The following is a 21,860-nucleotide window of genomic DNA, read 5'->3' on the forward strand; positions in this document are numbered from 1 at the left end:
ATAAATTGTGAAATGGCCCATAACTCACTCAATTAAAGACAAATTATATTTCCAAATAAAACATCTGGAAGAAAATAAGTAGCAACTTACTTTTCCAATGGCACAGTCACAAAGGAAAGAAACAACGTCTTGTTCATAATGATCAGTTGAAAGTCAAAAAGGGTTTTGAGCAGCTGGTGAGCTTCTGCAGCTTTTCCATGCCTGATGAGCTCGGTAAGCTTATGCTTCAATCCAACTACCAACTGCTGCCTGTGATTCTGGTGTGGAAGTTCATGCAGTATGGTCTGGAATTCTGGTACAAAAATACGAGGTAGTGAAAAGTGGAAAACAGTAAAGTAAAATAAAAAGATGCATGTGTACAGGGTGTTTCAAAAAAATGGACGATTTGAGCAGCTCGATATCCTGTCCTTTCTCATGCTATACCCTTCTATATTTGCAGGTTATGGTGGTGGTGGATGGTAGTGGTGTTAGTGGTGGCGGTATGCCATTTCTAAGAAGTAGTCAGTCGGACCCTACGTCAACTACGGTGTTCACAGTGGAACAAATAGTGAAAATCGTGACTTTGTGGTTTGAGACAAAATCCTACAATGTTCACACCCATAATGGGCCTTCAAAACAGGAGCATTCAGCAGTTTGTGGAGCACCTCCAAGCACATGGAAGTGTGAAAAAATAAAAAAAATAAAGGCAACAGTGGCCGCCCACCAAGCGTTATCAAGGACCAAGGAACAAAGAACCCCCCCAAAACAATAATAATAATAATAATAATAAAAATGGAACATTGATCTTGTGAGAGATTCTGCTATCGAAAATCCGAAGAAATCCCAGTCGGCGTTTCCGAGAACTGGGGATTTCAGCCTCATCTGTGGCACATTCTCACTTCTGAACTCAAGCTCTACCCCTACATCATGTCTGCAAGGCATAAACTAACTCTGAATGACATGGCAAGACGAGTAACAATGTGTGATTGATTCAGTGACCGAATGGAAAGGCCCCCAAATTGGATCAACTCCTTGTGGTTCAGTGATGAAGAACACTTCCATTTGAATGAGGCTACCAACAATCACAACAACATCTTCTGGGTGCTGAGCCTCCTGAGGAGGTGTCTGAGAAACTCTCAAGGACCCCAGGTCCACTTGCTTCTGTGCTTTGAATGCCAGGAGGGGTATGCTGGGACTGTATTGGTTCGAGGACGCCAATGGCGAGACGGTAAAAGTCAACGGTGAGCGGTACCGCGAGGTCTTGCACAGATTTCACGCTGATCTCGCTCAACTACCGTCTCCAAACCAATTCAGACTTGCATGGTCCAGGAAGAACAGTGCCCCACCACACACTGCAGGTGAAACGATCAATTTACTCTCCCAGCTGTTTGCAAATCGTGTCATCAGCCTGGCCACAGTGCATGAGTGGTGCCCCACAGCCCAGATTTGACAGTTCAAAATGTCAATTACAAGCAGTATGAGTGATTTGAAAATGGCATGGGGTATGCTTTCCATCAATGTATCACTGAACTTGCTACCTTTTGTAATTTATCTACAATAAAACGTTCAAATAGTCCACGTTTTTTTGAAACACCCTGTACTTACACGCAAGCACGACAATCTATGCACATGAGCAAGTTGGGAACAAACAATAAAGAGTCCAAGGATTAAAACAGGAAACATCAGCTTGACATTTTGGATTACTCACAGAGTACCCATTCCACAACACAGACTGTGCAGGGTAGCCTAAAAATTCAAAAAACAACTGATTATTTTTTGTATACAAAATCTAGGCTCGTGGAGAAGCGAGAACATAAAACGGACCAGGATGTAACAGAATGAAAAGAAGGGAAAAGAACAGAAAGAAGATAAAACAAAAGAAGGGAAAAGAACAGAAAAAGGGAAAAGACAACTACAGATACACTACCGGTCAAAGGTTTTCGAACACCTCAATTTTTCCAGGTTTATTGAAATTTACGCAGTTTAAAGTCTCAATGTATTCTGAAATTAAGCATAGAACAAATAAACAATTGGAGATCAAAAAGAAATCATAGAATCATTTTGTTTAACAAAATTTAATTTAATTTTTTTACTCAGCAAGTAGCCACCTTTTGCAGATATAACCGCCGAACACACTCGTGGCATTCTTTCTACAATGGAAATCAAATATTGTTCGGGAAGTTCTTCCCAACACTGTTGCAGACGTTTCCACAAATGTGTTGCACTTGTAGGTTGCTTTGCTTTCAACCTTCTGTCCAGTTCATCCCAAACCAGCTCGATGGGGTTTAAGTCTGGAGACTGTGCTGGCCATTCCATGATTTGAAGCCGACCATCTTGTTCTTTTCCTCGAAGGTAGTTTTGACATAGCCTGGAGGTGTGTATAGGGTCATTACCTTGCTGTAGGAGGAACCCCTGACCAACTAGGCATATACCAGAGGGTATCGCAAGGCGCGGCAAAATGCTGTGGTAGCCCTTTTGGTTCAGGGTGCCAGTCACTCTGTGCAAGTCGCCGACTGTGAATCCAGCAAAAGAGCCCAAGACCATCACGCTTCCTCCTCCATGTTTGACAGTTGGTGTCACACACTGAGGGACCATCCTTTCGCCTACTCGACGGCGTACAAAAACCCTGCGTGATGAACCAAATATTTCAAATTTTGATTCATCGGTCCATAAGACCTTCTTCCAGTCTTCAGTAGTCCACTGGTGGTGCTTCATGGCCCAGGCAGGGCCTCTTTTTCTTATTTTGCCATCATAGCAATGGCTTTCTTACTGCCACTCGACCTGTCAAACCTGCAGCTCGAAGTCTTCTATTCACAGTTGAAACTGAGACTTGCTTACTTCGACCCGTGTTAAGCTGTGCTTGAAGCTGTTGTCCTGTGAGCCGCCTGTCACGCAAGCGGTTGACTCTCAGAAACTTGTCTTCTGATTCTGCTGTGGCTTTGGGTCTGGCAGACCTCTTCCTGTCAGAGTTTCCTCCAGTTTCCAATATACTACTTCCTGCAGTGCAATATTGTCCAAATAATGTTTCAGAGGGTGTAATAACAGTCTGTTCCAATACTGCTTTTATACAGACAGGGGGTTTGTAATCAAGTAATCAGCAGAGGTTGGGACACCTGTAGGAATTGTTTGCATCAACTTCCAAGGCTTAATTTACTTACATCGCTGCAAACAGCGTTGTTAACCCATTACTTGTTGCCTGAAGAAGGCCTTTTTTTTTTTACAATATAACTTACAACTCAATATATTACAACTTTTTTACAATTTTTACAATGTGCATTTTACATTATTTTCCCGTTTTTTCTCACCTAAACTTTTGTTTTAACCTCGAGCAGTTTACTGCTTACCTTTGTACCATTTCAGGCTATTCACTGGACTTGCATTGCTTAAATTTCAATAAAAACTGGAAAAATTGAGGTGTTTTACAACTTTTGACCGGTAGTGTACATTCAAAGTACACCTTCCCCATGCCAAATAAATAAATAAATAAACTGGAACATCACTCGGTAGCGCATACATCCACCAGGCTGAACAGTTTATTTTGTATCCCACTGATAGGCCGGATCTGGATTCAGACCTGAACCAAAATTTAATCGCCTTGTTCTTGTCACATAACCAACTTGTCCACCTAGTTAGTCATAAGTCATCCATAACTTTTTCAAATACGTTATTTATCACTTTTCGCCTGATCTCTCAATGGTGAAGAATCACTTAATAATAATAATAATGCATTTATTTTATATAGCGCTTTTCAGGAAGCCCAAAGACGCTTTGACAGAGTGCAAAACATAATGCATAGCAAAACATAAAGACAATTGCAAAAAATTAAATAATTGAAAATTAAATAATTCTCGTATCCGAATCCATATTCAGATCTTCACCAAAATCTAATCGATTCATTCTCGTCACACACCCAACCTGTGCACCAAGTTTCGTCCAAAGCCGTCTAACTTTTTGAGATATCATGCTATGTGTCGGTTTTAGCCCTATTACTCTCAGACGGTGGGGCTAACAGGCACAATGTGTGTATTTTTTTTTTTTTTTTTTTTTTACTTTTGTGACCCTCCTCTGGTATCGAGCTGAAATTTTGCATATATTTAGTTGAAAAATTACTTATAAAGAATTCATAACTCATCAGTGCAAAAAGTTGCACATTAATTAGTTATGCAAATTAGCTAAAAGTACAGCACCATATTGTGTCCATTGTTATCTAGCTGTGTATGGCTGAATGGGAATTCTAACTATAATGTAGTCTATGTAGAGATGGGGAAACTGTCCAGGGATGTGGGTGAACGAGGTCCTACACACCTCCACACCTACACACACACACACACAGACAGAGACAGACGTAGACAGAGAGATGCAGACAGACACACAAAGATAAAGGCACACAAAGACAGACACACACACATAGACAGACAGACACACATAGACAAACACAGACACACATAGACAGACTCACATATAGACACACACACACACAAATATTGGCACCCTTCCACTTTTTTCAAATAATGCACCATTTCTTCCAGAAAATTGTTTTCATTAAACAATTTTTTGGTGTCCACGTATGTATTTCTTTGGTTTGCAGTGGTGAAAAAAAAAAAGTGAAAAGAATAGCATAAATAAGGGGAAAGAACAGAAAAAGGGAAAAGAACAGAAAGAGAAGAGAAAAGAAAAAGAAGGGAAAAGAACAGAAAAAGAAGGGAAAAGAATGAGAAAAGAAAAAAAAAAGGAAAAATAAAAAGAAGGGAAAAGATTGAGAAAAGACAGAAAAAGGGAAAAGAACAGAAAAAGAACAGAAAAAAGGAAAAGAACAGAAAAAGGGAAACAAGAATACAGAAGAGGTATGCACAACAACAGCATGGCAGAGGGACAAAATATCAGGAGACCTGGAGCTCGTGAAGTTACCTTGTGTTCTGTCGTGGAGGGCAAGGCCCATGGCCATATCCAATTGCCTCCTTAGATCCAGCACGTAGGATGGGTAACGAGCATTTCTGTAGACAAGCAATGGGAGCATAAGAGTAAAGCGACAGCATATTGTAGAGATCAATTAGAATAGCAATGAAGAAAAAGACCAAGGATGCACTGCAGTCTGCAACGGTGTCTAAAAAAAGGGTGGTACACAAAGACTGAAGGTATTTTTTGCACCACTCTTTCAGAATGTATTTTAGTCATTTACTCACTGATTCTAGACTCGAGAGAGTAGGGCAATTGCAAAGGTACAAGGACGACAAATGAAGGCCGTCAAAGAAAATCTGCAGTTATGGTAAATACGTTGAAAAAAAACACCAGAATATTAGACCCGTCGCTTCGCTGACGGAAATACCAATCTTTGCTGCGATCTCTAATCTATGGGGGAAGAAATAAAAAAAGGATTCCTGGGAGATCCTGCTCACCGTGCAGGGATAACCGACGTCAGGTGTTGGCAGTTTACAGTTTTGACACGCGTGTCCATGTACCCGTTTAAAAAAAAAAAAAAAAAAAAAAAATTTATTTATTTATTTATCACAAAACACTCCCGGCCGGGAGTTACCCGAATCCATCGCAGTTGAGTTTATTGAAATTCATTAATCCGTTCTCAAGTTACAACACGATAAACAGACAAACAAACAGACAGAGACAGACAGACAAACATAGCTCCTTTTATAATACAGATTCTTAATCGTAATCAAAAAACTATTACCGAACCACAGGGCACACATGGAGAAATTGTTTCACAGTCCAACAACAATTCCTTCTTTGAAAACAACACAATCACCTGCTTCTCATTTTGCATCTTCATGTACCATAAATAATTAATTGTGGCAAACAAAGGTTCATTCAACATATCCACAAACATAACATCTTTCAATTAGTAGTTACACCATTAGTGGACATGGAATAGTCAGCGGAGTGGACATGGAATAGTCAGCGGAATGTCCATTTCGACAAATGGGAAGGCTGTTTTCGTAAAGTTGAATTCCGTTGAGAATTTACCATGTAACAAAAAAAAAGAGATCAGAGACGAGGAAGTTATTGCAATGTCATGTTGTCAACCTTTGATTGTATCTGGTATCAAGATAATAATTTTTCATATTCAGTATTCAAACCTGAAGATTTTAATGAAGTCAACAAAAAAGTATTTTATTCGGTTCTGGGGCTCTGTCCCTGAAAGTTAACAGTCTGATGCCGGTCTTGCTTGGGGGACCCATGGGTCGCTACAATGTAATGTAATGTAATGTTATCCTGTTTCCGTAATGTAAGGTTATTCTGTCTCGGAAATGTAATGTAATGTAATGTAATGTTATCCTGTTTCCATAATGTAATGTTATCCTATCTCCGTAATGTAATGTAATGTTATCCTGTTTCCGTAATGTAATGTTATTCTGTCTCGGAAATGTAATGTAATGTAATGTTATCCTGTTTCCGTAATGTAATGTTATCCTGTTTCCTTAATGTAATGTTATCCTGTCTCGGTAATGTAATGCAATGTTATCCTGTCTCGGTAATGTAATGTAATGTAATGTTATCCTGTTTCCGTAATGTAATGTAATGTTATCCTATCTCGGTAATGTAATGTAATGTAATGTTATCCTGTTTCCGTAATGTAATGTTATCCTGTCTCGGTAATGTAATGTAATGTTATCCTGTCTCGGTAATGTAATGGAATGTAATGTTATCCTGTCTCGGTAATGTAATGTTATCCTGTCTCGGTAATGTAATGCAATGTTATCCTGTCTCGGTAATGTAATGTAATGTAATGTAATGTTATCCTGTTTCCGTAATGTAATGTAATGTTATCCTATCTCGGTAATGTAATGTAATGTAATGTTATCCTGTTTCCGTAATGTAATGTAATGTTATCCTATCTCGGTAATGTAATGTAATGTAATGTTATCCTATTTCCATGATGTAATGTTATTCTGTCTCGGTAATGTAATGTAATGTTATCCTATTTCCGTAATGTAATGTTATCCTGTCTCCGTAATGTAATGTTATGCAATGTTATCCTGTCTCCGTAATGTAATGTAATGTTATCCTGTCTTTTAGCTCTTTCATGAGCCTCGATTCAGTATACAAAAAAAAAAAAAAGAAAGAAAGAAAAAAAAAAAGAAGATTTTAACTTGGTCCGGCAGGATGGCCGAGATGTATGCACACTCTCCTCTTAGCTGTCTGGGTTTGAATGTCGACCTCGCTATAAAGTGTCACGCTGATGTTTCACAGGCATGGCGATTCATCAATACGTGTGCCGTCCCTCAGATGGTCCTGAAACCGGCCGTCCATTTGCAGACATTAGTCGGTGGACGTTAAAACAATGATCGTGAGTGCGTGGCGTCATCACACAGGCTTGGAAGTTCTGCTTTGTTAAATCGACTTCCCCATGGACATCCGTTGGCTTACTCTCCCAAAAAGAATAAAACTTACCATCTCAAAACTCCTGGTTGCCTTAAACAAAAAGAGATAAGAAGTTACCAAACAATAAAGTTATAGTTGTGGAGGGATATAAAATAACATCCCATGAGGTCAATGCGCAGTGCATTGCTCTCCTCATTAAGACTCATCATCTTGATCAATCAAAGTTGATATTGAATGTGCCTTCTTGGATTTCCAAGCATCTGTGTTATTGTGATTTAGTCACATTTCAGCTCAGGTACAAGCAAAAGCATGATCTACACAGTTTACGAATCTGCCTTTGATTTCAGGAAAATGTACATTTGAAAACTTTCAAGTTTACACAATAGTCAGAAACTAATGCCAATTGTCAATAAAAGTTAAAAACACTCCATCAACGCACTAGAGATAACTTTTCAATAGAGCAAGTCCTCAGATACATGAGGTTTCTGTGCAGAGTGTAAAAGTTGTAAAATTTTAACATTTCCTCATGTATTGTTTTTACGCCAATAAGGCCTGCCATTTTCACAAAGTAATATTCAATGATCGGAAGTGAATATCACCGATTTTCATAGGTTCAAAATTACTATCCATATTATTTCACCGTGAAGCCCTGCTCTCCGCTGCACCAGGTTGCCCTGGCCAAAAAGTCCGTGGAGGGCACGTGTTTGGAGGTTGCCTCTAAAATGCTGATGGGCGAAAAAAAAGAGCTCCATGCCATGAATGACTGACATCATGAAGAAGGAGCAAAATTATTTATATACCTTTCCTCAGTCAGGAATTATTTTATTCGCCGGCACGGTATGGATATTCCGCTCTCTAGATTGCTATTTGAGAAAGTTGGAAGTTAGTTCGTGGGTGGAACTGCAGAAGTTTGCAAAAAAGGAAAACTACTCATTTCTAAGGGGGTCCAGGGGCATAATCCCCCATGAAATTGTGAAAAAATTACGTCAAAATATGCATTTTAGGGGAGATCTTGTCTCGTCACCTAAACATGGCGTGCGTTTAGAAGCATGGGAATTCTTCCGGATTATTTGTAATTAATTACCCCGGGAGATCATGACGATCATCTTGATGCAACACATTCCACACCAGAAAGCTCCGGTAAAACTCCACAAAAACATGCCACATATACGTGCACGCATCCTTCTGAAGCCTTCCAACATGCAACATGAAATAGTTACGTTGTTGTCATTGCAAGGGCTGACTGTATGACCTTGAGGTACACATACTCACCTCAAAGCTTGCCAACGTATATCCATATTTAGCGACAGACTTTCTCCTGCCTGGTAGACAGCTGATCACGGCAGCGTGCTTGTAAGCTTTTGAACCAGGCTAACTTCGACAAAAATGTACCAGGCTAACTTCTACAAAAATGTACCAGGCAAACTTCTACAAAAATGTACCAGGCTAACTTCTACAAAAATGTACCAGGCTAACTTCTACAAAAATGTACCAGGCTAACTTCTACAAAAATGTACCAGGCTAACTTCTACAAAGATGTACCAGGCTAACTTCTACAAAAATGTACCAGGCTAACTTCTACAAAAATGTACCAGGCTAACTTCTACAAAAATGTACCAGGCTAACTTTTACAAAAATGTACCAGGCTATTTACAAAAATGTACCAGGCTAACTTTTACAAAAATGTACCAGGCTAACTTCTACAAAAATGTACCAGGCTAACTTCTACAAAAATGTACCAGGCTAACTTCTACAAAAATGTACCAGGCTAACTTCTTCAAAAATGTACCAGGCTAACTTCTACAAAAATGTACCAAGCGAACTTCTACAAAAAATAAATAAATAAATAAATAAACCTAGTAAAAACTACCATGGGAGTAACTCATATTACTCCTTTGTACATTTACTCTTTTGTACATTGCCATCACTACTCTGATCAACCATTCCTCCACTCCTAACTTCCTCAATGCCCATGTCAATACTTTGCGTGGAACCCGATCGAATGCTTTCTCCAGATCAACAAACCCAAGAAACAACTTCTTCCTCTTCTCCATGTATTTCTCCTGCAACTGCCTCACAATGAAAAGCGCGTCTGTCGTTCCTTTTTCCTGGCATGAATCCAAACTGCATTTCATCGATCTTCACTTTCTTCCTTATCCTCCTCTCCAACACCCTTTCCAATACCTTCATTCCATGCTCCAATAACTTTATCGCTCGGTACGAGCCACACTCCAGAGGGTCACCTTTCCCCTTGTAAAGAGGGACGAGGGTACTCAGTTCCCAATCCACTGGAATGCGGCCTTCTTTCACCACCAGATTACAGATCTCTGTCATTCTCTTCACACCCCAACTTCCTGCTGCCTTCAACATATCTCCCACAACTCCCGTCGGCCCTCCCGCTTTTCTACCCTTCATTGCTTTTATCGCTTCCTCAACTTCCTTCTCAGTTATCTTCTCTGCCGGTCCTAAAACTGGGTTACTCTCTATGTTGCCATCCCATTCATTCTCTGTATTCAACAGCATTTCCATATATCTTTTCCATCTTCCTTCAATTCCATCTGGGTCCACAACGATTTGTCCCACTTCATCCTTCAAGCAACTCACCCCCATCACATCACACCTCTCTTTCGCCATCTGCTTTGCAATCCTGAATACTGCTTTCTGACCCTCTTCCGAATCCAAGCGTTCTCCGAACATTTTCCTACATGCCTCCTGCGCCTTTGCTACCTCTTTCTTTGCAGCCTTCCTGGCTGCCTTATAACTTTCATGCTCTGCTGTTTCTGCTCCCGTACCCTTCGCCTTCTGCCACGCCTTGACTTCTTCCTCTTCTCGTCAATCCTCTTTCCAACTTCATCATCCCACCACCATGTTTCCGAGTGCCTCGGTGGTCCTTTTGTCCATCCACATACCTCACCAACGGCTCCCAACAGACTAGCTTTCATTGACATCCAACCACTTTCAAGCTCAACCACATCATCGTCGACCCTACTCAGCCTCTCTTTTAATGCCTCCCTTACTGTCACCTCTTTCAACCTCCACACCTTCATTCTCGGTTGGTACTTCACCCTCTCCTCAAAAAGAGAACCATTACAATTACAACTACATATGGGCAGGGTACAGCCTGAAGTGGAGATCGGTTTCTGAGGTTTGGGACATGTAATGTAGGGACAATGACAGGGACATCAGGAGAAGTGGTGGAAGTATTGGTCAGAAGAAGAGCGGACATATGTTGTGTGCAAGCGACGAGATGGAAGGGAAGTGGTGTGAGAATGGTGAAGGGTAGGCAGTGACAGAAATACAAGTTTGTGTGGCAAGGGTGCCTGGAGGGCGTGAATGGTGTTGGTGTCCTGTTTTCTGAGGAGTTTGTAGACAGTGTGGTGAGTGTGACTAGAGTGAGTGATAGGTTGATGATGGTGAAAATGATGATTGGAAAGCTCTTGGTGAACGTCATCTCGGGATATGCTCTGCAGATTGGTCGGAGCGATGAAGAGAAGGACAAGTTTTGGTGTGCGATAGAGAAGCTGATGGAAAACGTGAAAGATGATAAAGTTGTTGTGGTAGGAGGAGACCTAAATGGATATGTGGGAAGGAGTATGGATGGTTTTGAGGGAGTTCATGGGGGTTACGGATATGGTGTGAGAAATGGAGAAGATGAAAGGATTTTGGAGTTTGCTGATGGAGCTGATTTGTTGATTTGTAATACTTCGTTCCAGAAAGAGGGTAATAAGCTTGTTACATGCACGTCAGGTGAGTCGACGTCAACCGTTGACTACCTGATGGTGCGTAGGCGAGATAAGGGGCACCTCCGGGACACAAAGGTGATCCCGGGGGAGGAGGCTGTTTCACAGCACCACTTGGTTGTCTGCGACATAAGGGTGAAAGGTGTGAGGAGAGCTCGGCGGGTGAAGTACCAACTGAGAATGAAGGTGGGGAGGCATTACAAGAGAGGCTGAATAGGGTAGAGGATGATGTGGTTGAGCTTGAAAGTAGTTGGATGTCAATGAAAGCTAGTCTGTTGGGAGCCGTTGGTGAGGTATGTGGATGGACAAAAGGACCACCGAGGCACTCGGAAACATGGTTGTGGGATGATGAAGTTGGAAAGAGGATTGACGAGAAGAGGAAGAAGTTCAAGGAGTGGCAGAAGGCGAAGGGTACGGGAGCAGAAACAGCAGAGCATGAAAGTTATAAGGCAGCCAAGAAGGCTGCAAAGAAAGAGGTAGTAAAGGCGCAGGAGGCATGTTGGAAAATGTTCGGAGAACGCTTGTATTCAGAAGAGGGTCAGAGAGCAGTATTCAGGATTGCAAAGCAGATAGCGAAAGAGAGGTGTGATGTGATGGGGGTGAGTTGCTTGAAGGATGAAGTGGGACAAATCGTTGTGGACCCAGATGGAATTAAAGGAAGATGGAAGAGATATATGGAAATGCTGTTGAATACAGAGAATGAATGGGATGGCAACATAGAGAGTAACCCAGTTTTAGGACCGGCAGAGAAGATAACTGAGAAGGAATTTGAGGAAGCGATAAAAGCAATGAAGAGTAGAAAAGCGGGAGGGCCGACGGGAGTTGTGGGAGATATGTTGCAGGTAGCAGGAAGTTGGGGTGTGAAGAGAATGACAGAGATCTGCAATCTGGTGGTGAAAGAAGGCCGCATTCCAGTGAATTGGGAACTGAGTACCCTCGTCCCTCTATACAAGGGGAAAGGTGACCCTCTAGAGTGTGGCTCGTACCGAGTGACAAACTTATTGGAGCATGGAATGAAGGTATTGGAAAGGATGTTGGAGAGGAGGATAAGGAAGAAAGTGAAGATCGACGAAATGCAGTTTGGATTTATGCCAGGAAGAGGAACGACAGACGTGCTTTTTATCGTGAGGCAGTTGCAGGAGAAGTACATGGAGAAGAGGAAGAAGTTGTTTCTTGGGTTTGTTGATCTGGAGAAAGCATTCGATAGGGTTCCACGCAAAGTATTGACATGGGCATTGAGGAAGTTAGGAGTGGAGGAATCGTTGATCAGAGTAGTGATGGCAATGTACAAAAGAGCACGCACAGTTGTAAGGACGAAGGACGGGAACAGTGGTGAGTTTGAGGTGAAGGTGGGAGTGCATCAGGGGTCGGTACTAAGTCCGCTACTATTTGTAGCTGTGATGGAGGTGCTGGCTCAGAACGTAAAGGAGGGTTTACCATGGGAGTTGTTGTGTGCAGATGATCTGGTGTTGATTGAGGAAAGTATGGATGGACTGAAGGAAAAGATGAACAAGTGGAAGGAATGTATGGAGACAAAAGGTCTGAAGGTGAATATCGGAAAGACGAAGGTGATGGCAAGTGGTAAAGCATGTGGTGAGGTGGAAAGAACTGGGAAGTGGCCCTGTGCTGTGTGCAGGAAGGGTGTCGGAGTGAACTCCATTCAATGTACAATGTGCGCTGAGTGGGTTCATCAAAAATGTAGTGGTCTGAGAGGGTCATTAACCAGTGTGGCAGCTACATTCAAATGTAAGGTGTGCACAGAGGGAGCTGCAGATGGAGGAAATGTTGAGTTGGATCTTGGAGACGGCGTGAAGCTGGAAGGTGTGAAAACATTTTGCTACCTCGGAGACATTCTGAATGGAGAAGGTGGATCAGACTCGGCAATGGTTGCTGGAGTGAGATGTGCATGGAAGAAGTTTCGGGAACTGAGTGGCATGCTGACGAGGAGGGGAGTGTCGTTGAAGCTGAAGGGAAAGGTGTATGCTGCATGTGTGAGAAGTGTTATGATTTATGGGAGCGAGACATGGGTAATGAACGTAGAGCAGCAACGAAGGTTGGAAAGGGTGGAAATGCGAATGGTTCGATGGATGTGCGGAGTATCGTTGAGAGAGAGGAAGACAAATGATGAACTGCGAAAGATGATGTGAATAGAGCCTGTGATTGATGCTGTGAAGAGGAACAGGTTGAGATGGTTTGGTCATGTGTTGAGGAAGGATGAAAGTGACTGGTTGAGAAGAGTGATGGAAATGAATGTAGAAGGAAGTAGAGGACGGGGAAGACCGAGAAAGACTTGGCTAAAGATGGTGGAAGAAGAAATGCGGGCAAGGGGGTTAACAAGGAGAGATGCAGAAAATAGGGCAAGATGGAGAAGATTGTCATGGGGACCGCAAGGCTAACCCCCACTCTAGCAGGGAAAATGGCCTTAAAATGCATGTTGTTGTTGTTGTTGTTGTTGTATTCCCTGTTAAACCTGTGTTCGCTTGAGATCATCAATTCCTTGCAGGATCAAAGCTGCCGTCGGCGAGCTCCAGGTAAGCTTTTACCGCAGCTCCCACTTTCCTTCTTCCTCCCACGTCCATAGTTGAGTCTGTGTTTGGCCGTCGCCTCAATTAAGGCCGTTTTCGGTCCATCCGCGAGCCTCTCGTATTAACACGACACGACAATATTTTGCCTCATGCTCTCAGTGGGGGGCCTTGTATAGAAAGGTGTGTTTCTTTCTAAATCACGTGCAATCAATTGAATTGGCCACAGGTGGTCTTCAATCAAGTTGTCGAGATATCTCAAGAATAATCAAAGGAAATTGGATGCATCCGAGTTGTTAATTTGGAGTGTCATAGAAAAGGGCTTGAATACTCATACTCCAGACATTTCAGCTCTTCATTTTTAATTAACTTGTACACCCATTCCCTACAGGGCGGCAGGAAGGGTCATTCCTCTCTGTGAATGCTCGAAGAGTCAGTGCTCGGTTTCCACCAGACGGAGCAAATATAGATTACAGTAGATCTATGGTTGGGCCTCAAGATCATTGGAGGTGTGTTCAGTTATCAAGTTTCTTGTAGAGCACTCGCCAAGTGGCTAAAGCATTCAAGCTTGGCAAGGGCCTACCTTGCTGCTTGGTAACTAAACACACCCCGGGTTTCTTCTCTTTCAGTTTCACGTTAAACAGCAGGAGCAACTGTTTCAAAAGGTAATCAAATGTGTTTGTGATTTATAATATTTTTTTACTTCTGGAGGGGATGCTCGCACGAAAACGGCATGATAAGCTGTTTATATACGTTAACACAGCGTTTGTTGAATGAATGAATGAATGAATGAATGATCGTTTTCAGGCCATTTTCCCCGCTAGAGCGGGGGTTAGCCTTGCGGGCCCCATGACAATCATGGTTCCCTGTTTGAGGCAATGTTTTTATGGCCGGATGCCCTTCCTGACGCCAACCCTTGGTCGCCTCTTACGATGCGCAGGGATACGGTGTACCTATTCTAAATCAGGGTACACACCGTGATCATTCATCCCAGCAAGCTGGTACTCAATTTGCCGACCTTGGAAAGATGACAGGCTGAGTCAACCCCCCTGGCGTTAATTCAGCGATCGACTGGGATTCGAACCCAGGATCCTAGGATCCCAAGAACCGCTAAGCCAACACCAGGCTTGTTCAAGGAGGAAAAACCCCTTGGGGAAAAAAACTCCTTGGGGATGGGGTGTGAATACTTTCTGAAGACACTGTATCTTCTCGAAGATGCAAGAGTTCTTCCAGTAACCCCTCCTAATTATGTTTCAGAAATCCAGGTTGTCTGCACACCTCCATTTTTCTACTCATCATTGCTTCTCTCTTCCAGGGAACCATCTTCCAGAGGCTGTTCTGTCTCGCTCTTCTTTCCACGACAAAGCATGTGATGCACCACAATCTCTTGTCATTCCCAATTCCGACTCATGGTGTTTAATACTGTCATGTTTATGGGGGGAGGGAAGGAACGGGGAGAGGATTACCTTAGAAGAGATAAAACTGTATAGAGCAACATAGTCTGTGTATGAGTAGGAGCAATCTCGATGTAAGGAAGTAGGGACCTGTCAGCTTAAGGATTGTGTTTCAATGTGCACGATACGAAGAGTCATGCTTGTGACAAGATAGAGAGGGATTAAGGTTAATTAACCGTGTGTAAAACCTCCCTGTAACCATCCGCCTGGGCACCGGGTTGAGGTTCACATGAGCCCAGAACAATGAAGCGGAAAGCTGATGGCAGGGGGTGGAGCCCAATGCCTGGGAGGGCGGTGGGTTGTCAAGGGAGACGAGGGAGGAGCCAGTAGCTCTTGGTTCGGTGCTAATGGAGGGCAGGAACAGATCTACGGAGAGCTTACAGTTCTGAGAAGATTGCATGAGAATTGAGGACATTGTTCTGAAGAGAAGGGGTAGCCTGGAGGAGCAGGAACAGTGTGTTGAGCTTGGGAGTGTTGTGAAGAAAACATCATCAGTTATGAGGAGAATTTGGAGAGGATAAGAGGAGCTCGTGGTTTTGTGAGGAGAATTACGAGTGCGCTTTGAAGCTCGCGGTTTACATGAGAACTGAGAGGGTTCTGAGAATTCAGAGGTGGAAAGCTTTAAGGAGGTTGTCCTGCCTGTTTGCCTTGGCCATAGCTGCTGGTCTCGTTTTCCCCCGCTGCCTGCTCATCTTCCACGATTGTTCCTCATCCTGCTCGTCTACTGATCACCTATTCGTCGTCCTGATTGTCTTGTCATCACCCTGACCATCTCATCACCTGCTCCATGCCCATCCTTCCCAACCCCACTGCCACCAGGGAGAAGTCATCAGGTCTTGTTCCCCATCGCATCTGTGCTGTGACTGGAGAGAGGAGTCTTAGTTTTTTCTAGGATATATTTTATCATTGTTTACCTCACTTGGTAGTTTCAGTGTTTCCTCTCCCTACCCCCCCCCCCCCCACTCCCTCTTTTCCTGTTCCTTCATTCCCTCGATGTTTGTCCAACTGTCATTTTTGCCTTGCTCTTTCATGAGCCTCGCCCCTGTAAAGAAAGAAATTCAGAGTATTAAATTGTGCATCGTGTATTTGGGAACTTTCCATGAATGCGGCATAACAAATGTTGCTAATTACATACAGCTCCTTCTTCAGTTTCCATGCAGTATCAAAATCTTGACGTGAACAGGCAATCTCGATGACATCATTGTAGATGGTCTCATTCATGTCTTCACTGTATGTGTTCATCAGTTCCAAGGCCTTGGCCATGTCCTAATGTGGAATAACAAAGCGGAACACGACGCAGTCACATCTCGTTAGAAACAAATCTGTTCAAGTGCCCCGCCCCAATGACTCCATCCCTTCGCTCCAAATTTCATCACCTGTTTGCTGGCCACCCTGATTATATTTCGCAATATCAAATCAATTTGTTTCCCTTCAGATTTCTTTTCTTTCAGAATGCTCTCTTGCAACTGCAGCTTCTGTAAAGGCAACAATACAATTCGATATTCAAAGCATCACAAAGCAAACGAGAACAATGCGACTGTCGCCAATATGCCTCCGCATATTCCCACAACTGGTAGATGCCATCACTCTGCACATGTATGGGTAGGGGATCACGTTTGTGAAGTTTCGTGTTGATCGGATAAGGTTCGTTTTTCTATCCAAGATGGCTGCCAAACCACGTGACATACGACATCATCATTTTCAAACTATATGCAACAGTGCCGTTAGATATTTGTAAAATTTCGCATCGATAGGGCGAGCGGTTTCAAATATATAATTATTTAATATTTTCCTTCAATCCAATATGGTTGCCAAACCATGTGACATATGATGTCAGAAATTTAATATTTCAATACAAATGGGTCATAGATCATGTTCATGCAATTTCAGATTTTTATGACAAGGAATTTGATTGAAACATTTTTGGCTGGTATACCACTTCATCGATGATGTCATCATTATCATGCTTTTGTTCCCCATTGGGAGTACTTGACAATGTGCCAAGTTTAAAATTTTTCCATTCAGCGGTTTCCGAAAAAGAATTTTGTAATTATTTGCTTTTAATCCAAGATGGCTGCCATACCACGTGGCCAATGACGTCACAATTATCATGAAAACATTCTGCATGGGTGTCACTCCTACCCTGAATGTTTCATCTCAATCGGACATACGATTGCTGAGAAAAACGAGGTTTAGCCTGTACGGACGGACAGACGGACAACTCGAAAACATAATGAATTGTATATTGGTATAAAAATTGAACCATAAAATTGAATCATAAAAAATAATATTGAATTGAATCATAAAAATAGGCATACAAATTGAACCAAACAGCTAAACTGTCTTTAAATGCTCCATAAAAATCCAAAATGTGCAAGTACAAATCCCTTATCCGTCGTTAATTAGAACATCATGGCTGGGTGGGGCCTCACACGTGGTTTCCCGTGGTCGTCTTCAATGCCATGTAATGTATGAACTCCTCCTTTTGTCAGAATCACTATTAAACAGTTTCCAATTACGTCATTTCCATCATCGGTATGAATGCTGCATACTGTACCCTAAGAATGACAATCACTCAAATAATTTTACCTTTGACGACCCCACTTGATCACCTTTTTCTATCTGAGATTGTGTACGGATGTCACTAATTTGATTTTGTAAAAGTGATGAAAAGGTAAAACTCATATTATCAAGCAGTGCAAGCCGACATTGGTGTAATAGAACCGAATCCGATGGCACACCTTGGCAATCGAGTTGCCTCCTTCCAGCATCTTGACATCCTAAGCAAAAGTGGAAATGAAAGACCAGCTGTGTCAAAATTATACAACATGCAATTTTTTACATGAAGCATCCTTATAATGACAATACGATACCTCAATAATAAATAAATAAATAAATAAACAACATACCTCAATCAAAGATGGGGCATGTGACTTCAAAAAAGTAGTTAACTCGATGACATCTGACCCATCGAGGAAAACACCCTGCAAATGTAACCAGGATAAGCAAATCATTCATACAGAACATCTTTTAATGCTAAAGGCCACAGTCATGGACTATGAGTCCTCATCGAGGCCTGAAGAAAAGAACTGCAGAGATACAAAAGTGAAGAAAGATACAATAGTCAAAAAAAACAAAAAAATAAAAACTCAAGAAAAATATAAAGGCACAGAGCTCAAAATAAATTGGGGAACATGTTTAGTATGCACCACTTGTGTCTATATATATATATATGTGTACTGTATATCTATATATATATTTGTGCAGCGTCTGTCCTGTCCTGTGTTGTCACTGAACTACTTTCTCAAACTTTTGTGAAATCGCACCAAACTTCTGGTATGCACATATCTCTCCCGTCGGTATGTCCTTAGGGTATTGTTTTTGAAAAATTTTGCAAATGTTTTTTTTTTTTTTGGAATTTTTTGGGGAAAAACATTCTTTTTTCAACTTCAATTGTTTATAAAATGTGATATCACGTATATTACAAATACATTTGTGCAAAATAATTGTTTGAATTATGATTGATTTAACCCATTACAAGACGGCAACTCGGGTACAGTCATTTATCTATACTAGGGCGTGCCCGCACGTACGGGCACGCCCGTACGAGCGTGCAAACAACAACAACAAAAAAAAACTTTGAAACCACGTGGCAGTAACGACCACAGAACCCCCCCCTCTATTTACATGAAATGGTTTGGTCCATTCGCAACGACCACAGAACCCCCCCCCCCCCCCCCTCTATTTACATGAAATGGTTTGGTCCATTCGCAAAGCCAAAGCGAACGGCTTGCGAGTACGGTGACCATACCTTGGGAACCACTTGTCCGATTAATTTCAAACCTTGAAAAGGCACATCCTCGGGTCCCCAGCAATATACCTGGCAAGTTTCAAGTATATCGGACCGGTAGTTGTCGAGAAACAGCGGTCGCATACAGACAGACAGACACACACACACACAGAGATTACTGGAATTATAGATAGATATCTACACATCTGGGCAGTGTCTGTGTTCTCACTTAACGACTCCCTCAAACTTTTGTTTCCGTGGTTGTGAAGTGTTTTTAATAACGTTGTGGTGGTTTCGAATCACGTGGTGGTCAGGTATTTTGAATTATGTGGTGGTGAGGTGTTTTTAAATGACGTGGCGGTGAGGTGTTTTTAAATCACATGGTGGTGAGGTGTTTTGAATTAATCGGTGGTGAGGTATTTATAATTACGTGGTGGTGAGGTGTTTTTAATTATGTGGTGGTGAGGTGTTTAGAATTAGTTGGTGATGAGGTGTTTTGAATTATGTGGTGGTGAGGTGTTTTGAATTACTTGGTGGTGAGTTGTTTTTAATTTTGTGGCTGTGAGGTGTTTTTATTACGTGTTTTACGGCTGTGAGGTGTTTTTATTACGTGGTTTATGGCTGTGAGGTGTTTTAAATTACTTGGTGGTGAGGTGTTTTGAATTACTTGGTGGTGAGGTGTTTTGAATTACTTGGTGGTGAGGTATTTTGAATTACGTGGTGGTGAGGTGTTTTGAATTACGTGGTGGTGAGGTGTTTTGAATTACTTGGTGGTGAGGTGTTTTGAATTACGCGGTGGTGAGGTGTTTTGAATTACGTGGTGGTGAGGTGTTTTGAATTACGTGGTGGTGAGGTGTTTTGAATTACGTGGTGATGAGGTGTTTTGAATTACGTGGTGGTGAGGTGTTTTGAATTACGTGGTGGTGAGGTGTTTTGAATTACGTGGTGGTGAGGTGTTTTGAATTACGTGGTGGTGAGGTGTTTTGAATTACGTGGTGGTGAGGTGTTTTGAATTACGTGGTGGTGAGGTGTTTTGAATTACGTGGTGGTGAGGTGTTTTGAATTACGTGGTGGTGAGGTGTTTTGAATTACTTTGTGGTGAGGTATTTTGAATTACGCGGTGGTGAGGTGTAATCGTCCCAAACTTCTAGTCTGCACCTACCCCTCCCCGATGTGTGTGCTGAGGGGTTCTTTCTTGAAAAAAAAACATTCAACCTAAATCTTCAACCGAAATTGCCTATAAAAATGTAATATCACAAACATAACAAATACATTTGTGCAAAGTAATTGTTTGTATTATGATTGGTGAAAATCATGACAACACAGCATCTCAGGTACAGTCATTACATTAGCCTCAGTTAAAATAAGCCCGTTCCTCAGTATCGACGCTTGGTGAGGCGAGCGTGGCGAGCCGAGCCAAGCTAGTATATATATACTAGCGGGGTCACCTGTGGTAATCCCACGGGCATGGATGTGTGTGACATTTCGACATATTGAGTTCGATGCTGCACATTCATTTTTACAAAATGGTTACTGGCAAGTCATCAGATCCAGAAATGGTGTGATGAACACAATTTATTTATTTCACATAATATGTGACCCCTCACTCCTCTCCACCTGACACTCTCCTGTCTCCACCTGACACTCTCCTCTCTCCACCTATCACTCCTCTCCTCTCCAATCCCTCACATTCCTCTCCTTTCCAATCCCTCTCCTCTCCAATCCCTCACATTACTCTCCTTTCCAATCCCTCACCTCTCCAATCGCGCCTCACACACCTCTCCAATCGCTCCTCACACTCCTCTCCAATCGCGCCTCACACTCCTCTCCAATTGCGCCTCACACTCCTCTCCAATCGCGCCTCACACTCCTCTCCAATCGCGCCTCACACTCCTGTCCAATCGCGCCTCACACTCCTGTCCAATCGCGCCTCACACTCCTGTCCAATCGCGCCTCACACTCCTGTCCAATCGCGCCTCACACTCCTGTCCAATCGCGCCTCACACTCCTCTCCAAACGTGCCTCACACTCCTCTCCAAACGTGCCTCACACACCTCTCCAATCGCGCCTCACACTCCTCTCCAATCGCGCCTCACACTCCTCTCCAATCGCGCCTCACACTCCTCTCCAATCGCACCTCACACTCCCCTCCAATCGCTCCTCACTCTCCTCTCCAATCGCTCCTCACTCTCCTCTCCAATCGCTCCTCACTCGCCTGTCCAATCGCTCCTCACTCGCCTGTCCAATCGCTCCTCACTCGCCTGTCCAATCGCTCCTCACTCGCCTGTCCAATCGCTCCTCACTCGCCTCTCCAATCGCTCCTCACTCGCCTCTCCAATCGCTCCTCACTCGCCTCTCCAATCGCTCCTCACTCGCCTCTCCAATCGCTCCTCACTCGCCTCTCCAATCGCTCCTCACTCGCCTCTCCAATCGCTCCTCACTCGCCTCTCCAATCGCTCCTCACTCGCCTCTCCAATCGCTCCTCACTCTCCTCTCCAATCGCTCCTCACTCGCCTCTCCAATCGCTCCTCACTCGCCTCTCCAATCGCTCCTCACTCGCCTCTCCAATCGCTCCTCACTCGCCTCTCCAATGGCTCCTCACTCGCCTCTCCAATGGCTCCTCACTCGCCTCTCCAATCGGCTTTCCCCGTCTCGTTTCTCTCGTTTTTCTCCCGTCTCGTTCTTTTTCTTCCTCCAAATCGGCCCGTCTCGCCCGTCGGAATCGGAAATCGGCCCGTCTTGCTTTCGTGCTTGCGCGTAAATAAATTGTGTTCATTACACCTGGTGTTGGGCTAGCGGCTAGGGTGCCGGCTTAGGATCCTAGGATCCTGGGTTCGAATCCCGGTCGATTGCTGAATTAACGCCAGGGGGGTTGACTCAGCCTGTCGTCCTTCCGAGGTCGGCTAATTGAGTACCAGTTCACTGGTAATTCCCTGTTTGTCGTTAAAGGCGGCAAAAAGGGTTGGCGTCAGGAAGGGCATCCGGCCGTAAAACATTGCTTTAAAAAGGGGACCAAAAAACAACAACTACCACAGTGCCC

General features: G+C 43.0%; 1 protein-coding gene across 1 annotated transcript in view; it reads right to left on the reverse strand.

The window, feature by feature from the left end:
- The window catches only part of LRPPRC (leucine rich pentatricopeptide repeat containing), a 210,322-nt gene that overhangs the window by 70,687 nt on the left and 117,775 nt on the right, over positions 1-21,860 (reverse strand). Inside the window, exons 18-23 of the mRNA XM_068127929.2 lie at positions 17,940-18,014; positions 17,772-17,810; positions 16,407-16,505; positions 16,166-16,296; positions 4,888-4,973; positions 91-292 (exon numbers count right to left, since the gene is read on the reverse strand). Coding sequence (XP_067984030.2) covers positions 91-292; positions 4,888-4,973; positions 16,166-16,296; positions 16,407-16,505; positions 17,772-17,810; positions 17,940-18,014 — 632 coding nt within the window. The remainder of the gene's footprint in view (positions 1-90; positions 293-4,887; positions 4,974-16,165; positions 16,297-16,406; positions 16,506-17,771; positions 17,811-17,939; positions 18,015-21,860) is intronic.

This window comes from Myxine glutinosa, chromosome 9, assembly GCF_964187855.1.
Source record: "Myxine glutinosa chromosome 9, kmMyxGlut1.1, whole genome shotgun sequence".
Lineage (NCBI taxonomy): Eukaryota > Metazoa > Chordata > Myxini > Myxiniformes > Myxinidae > Myxine > Myxine glutinosa.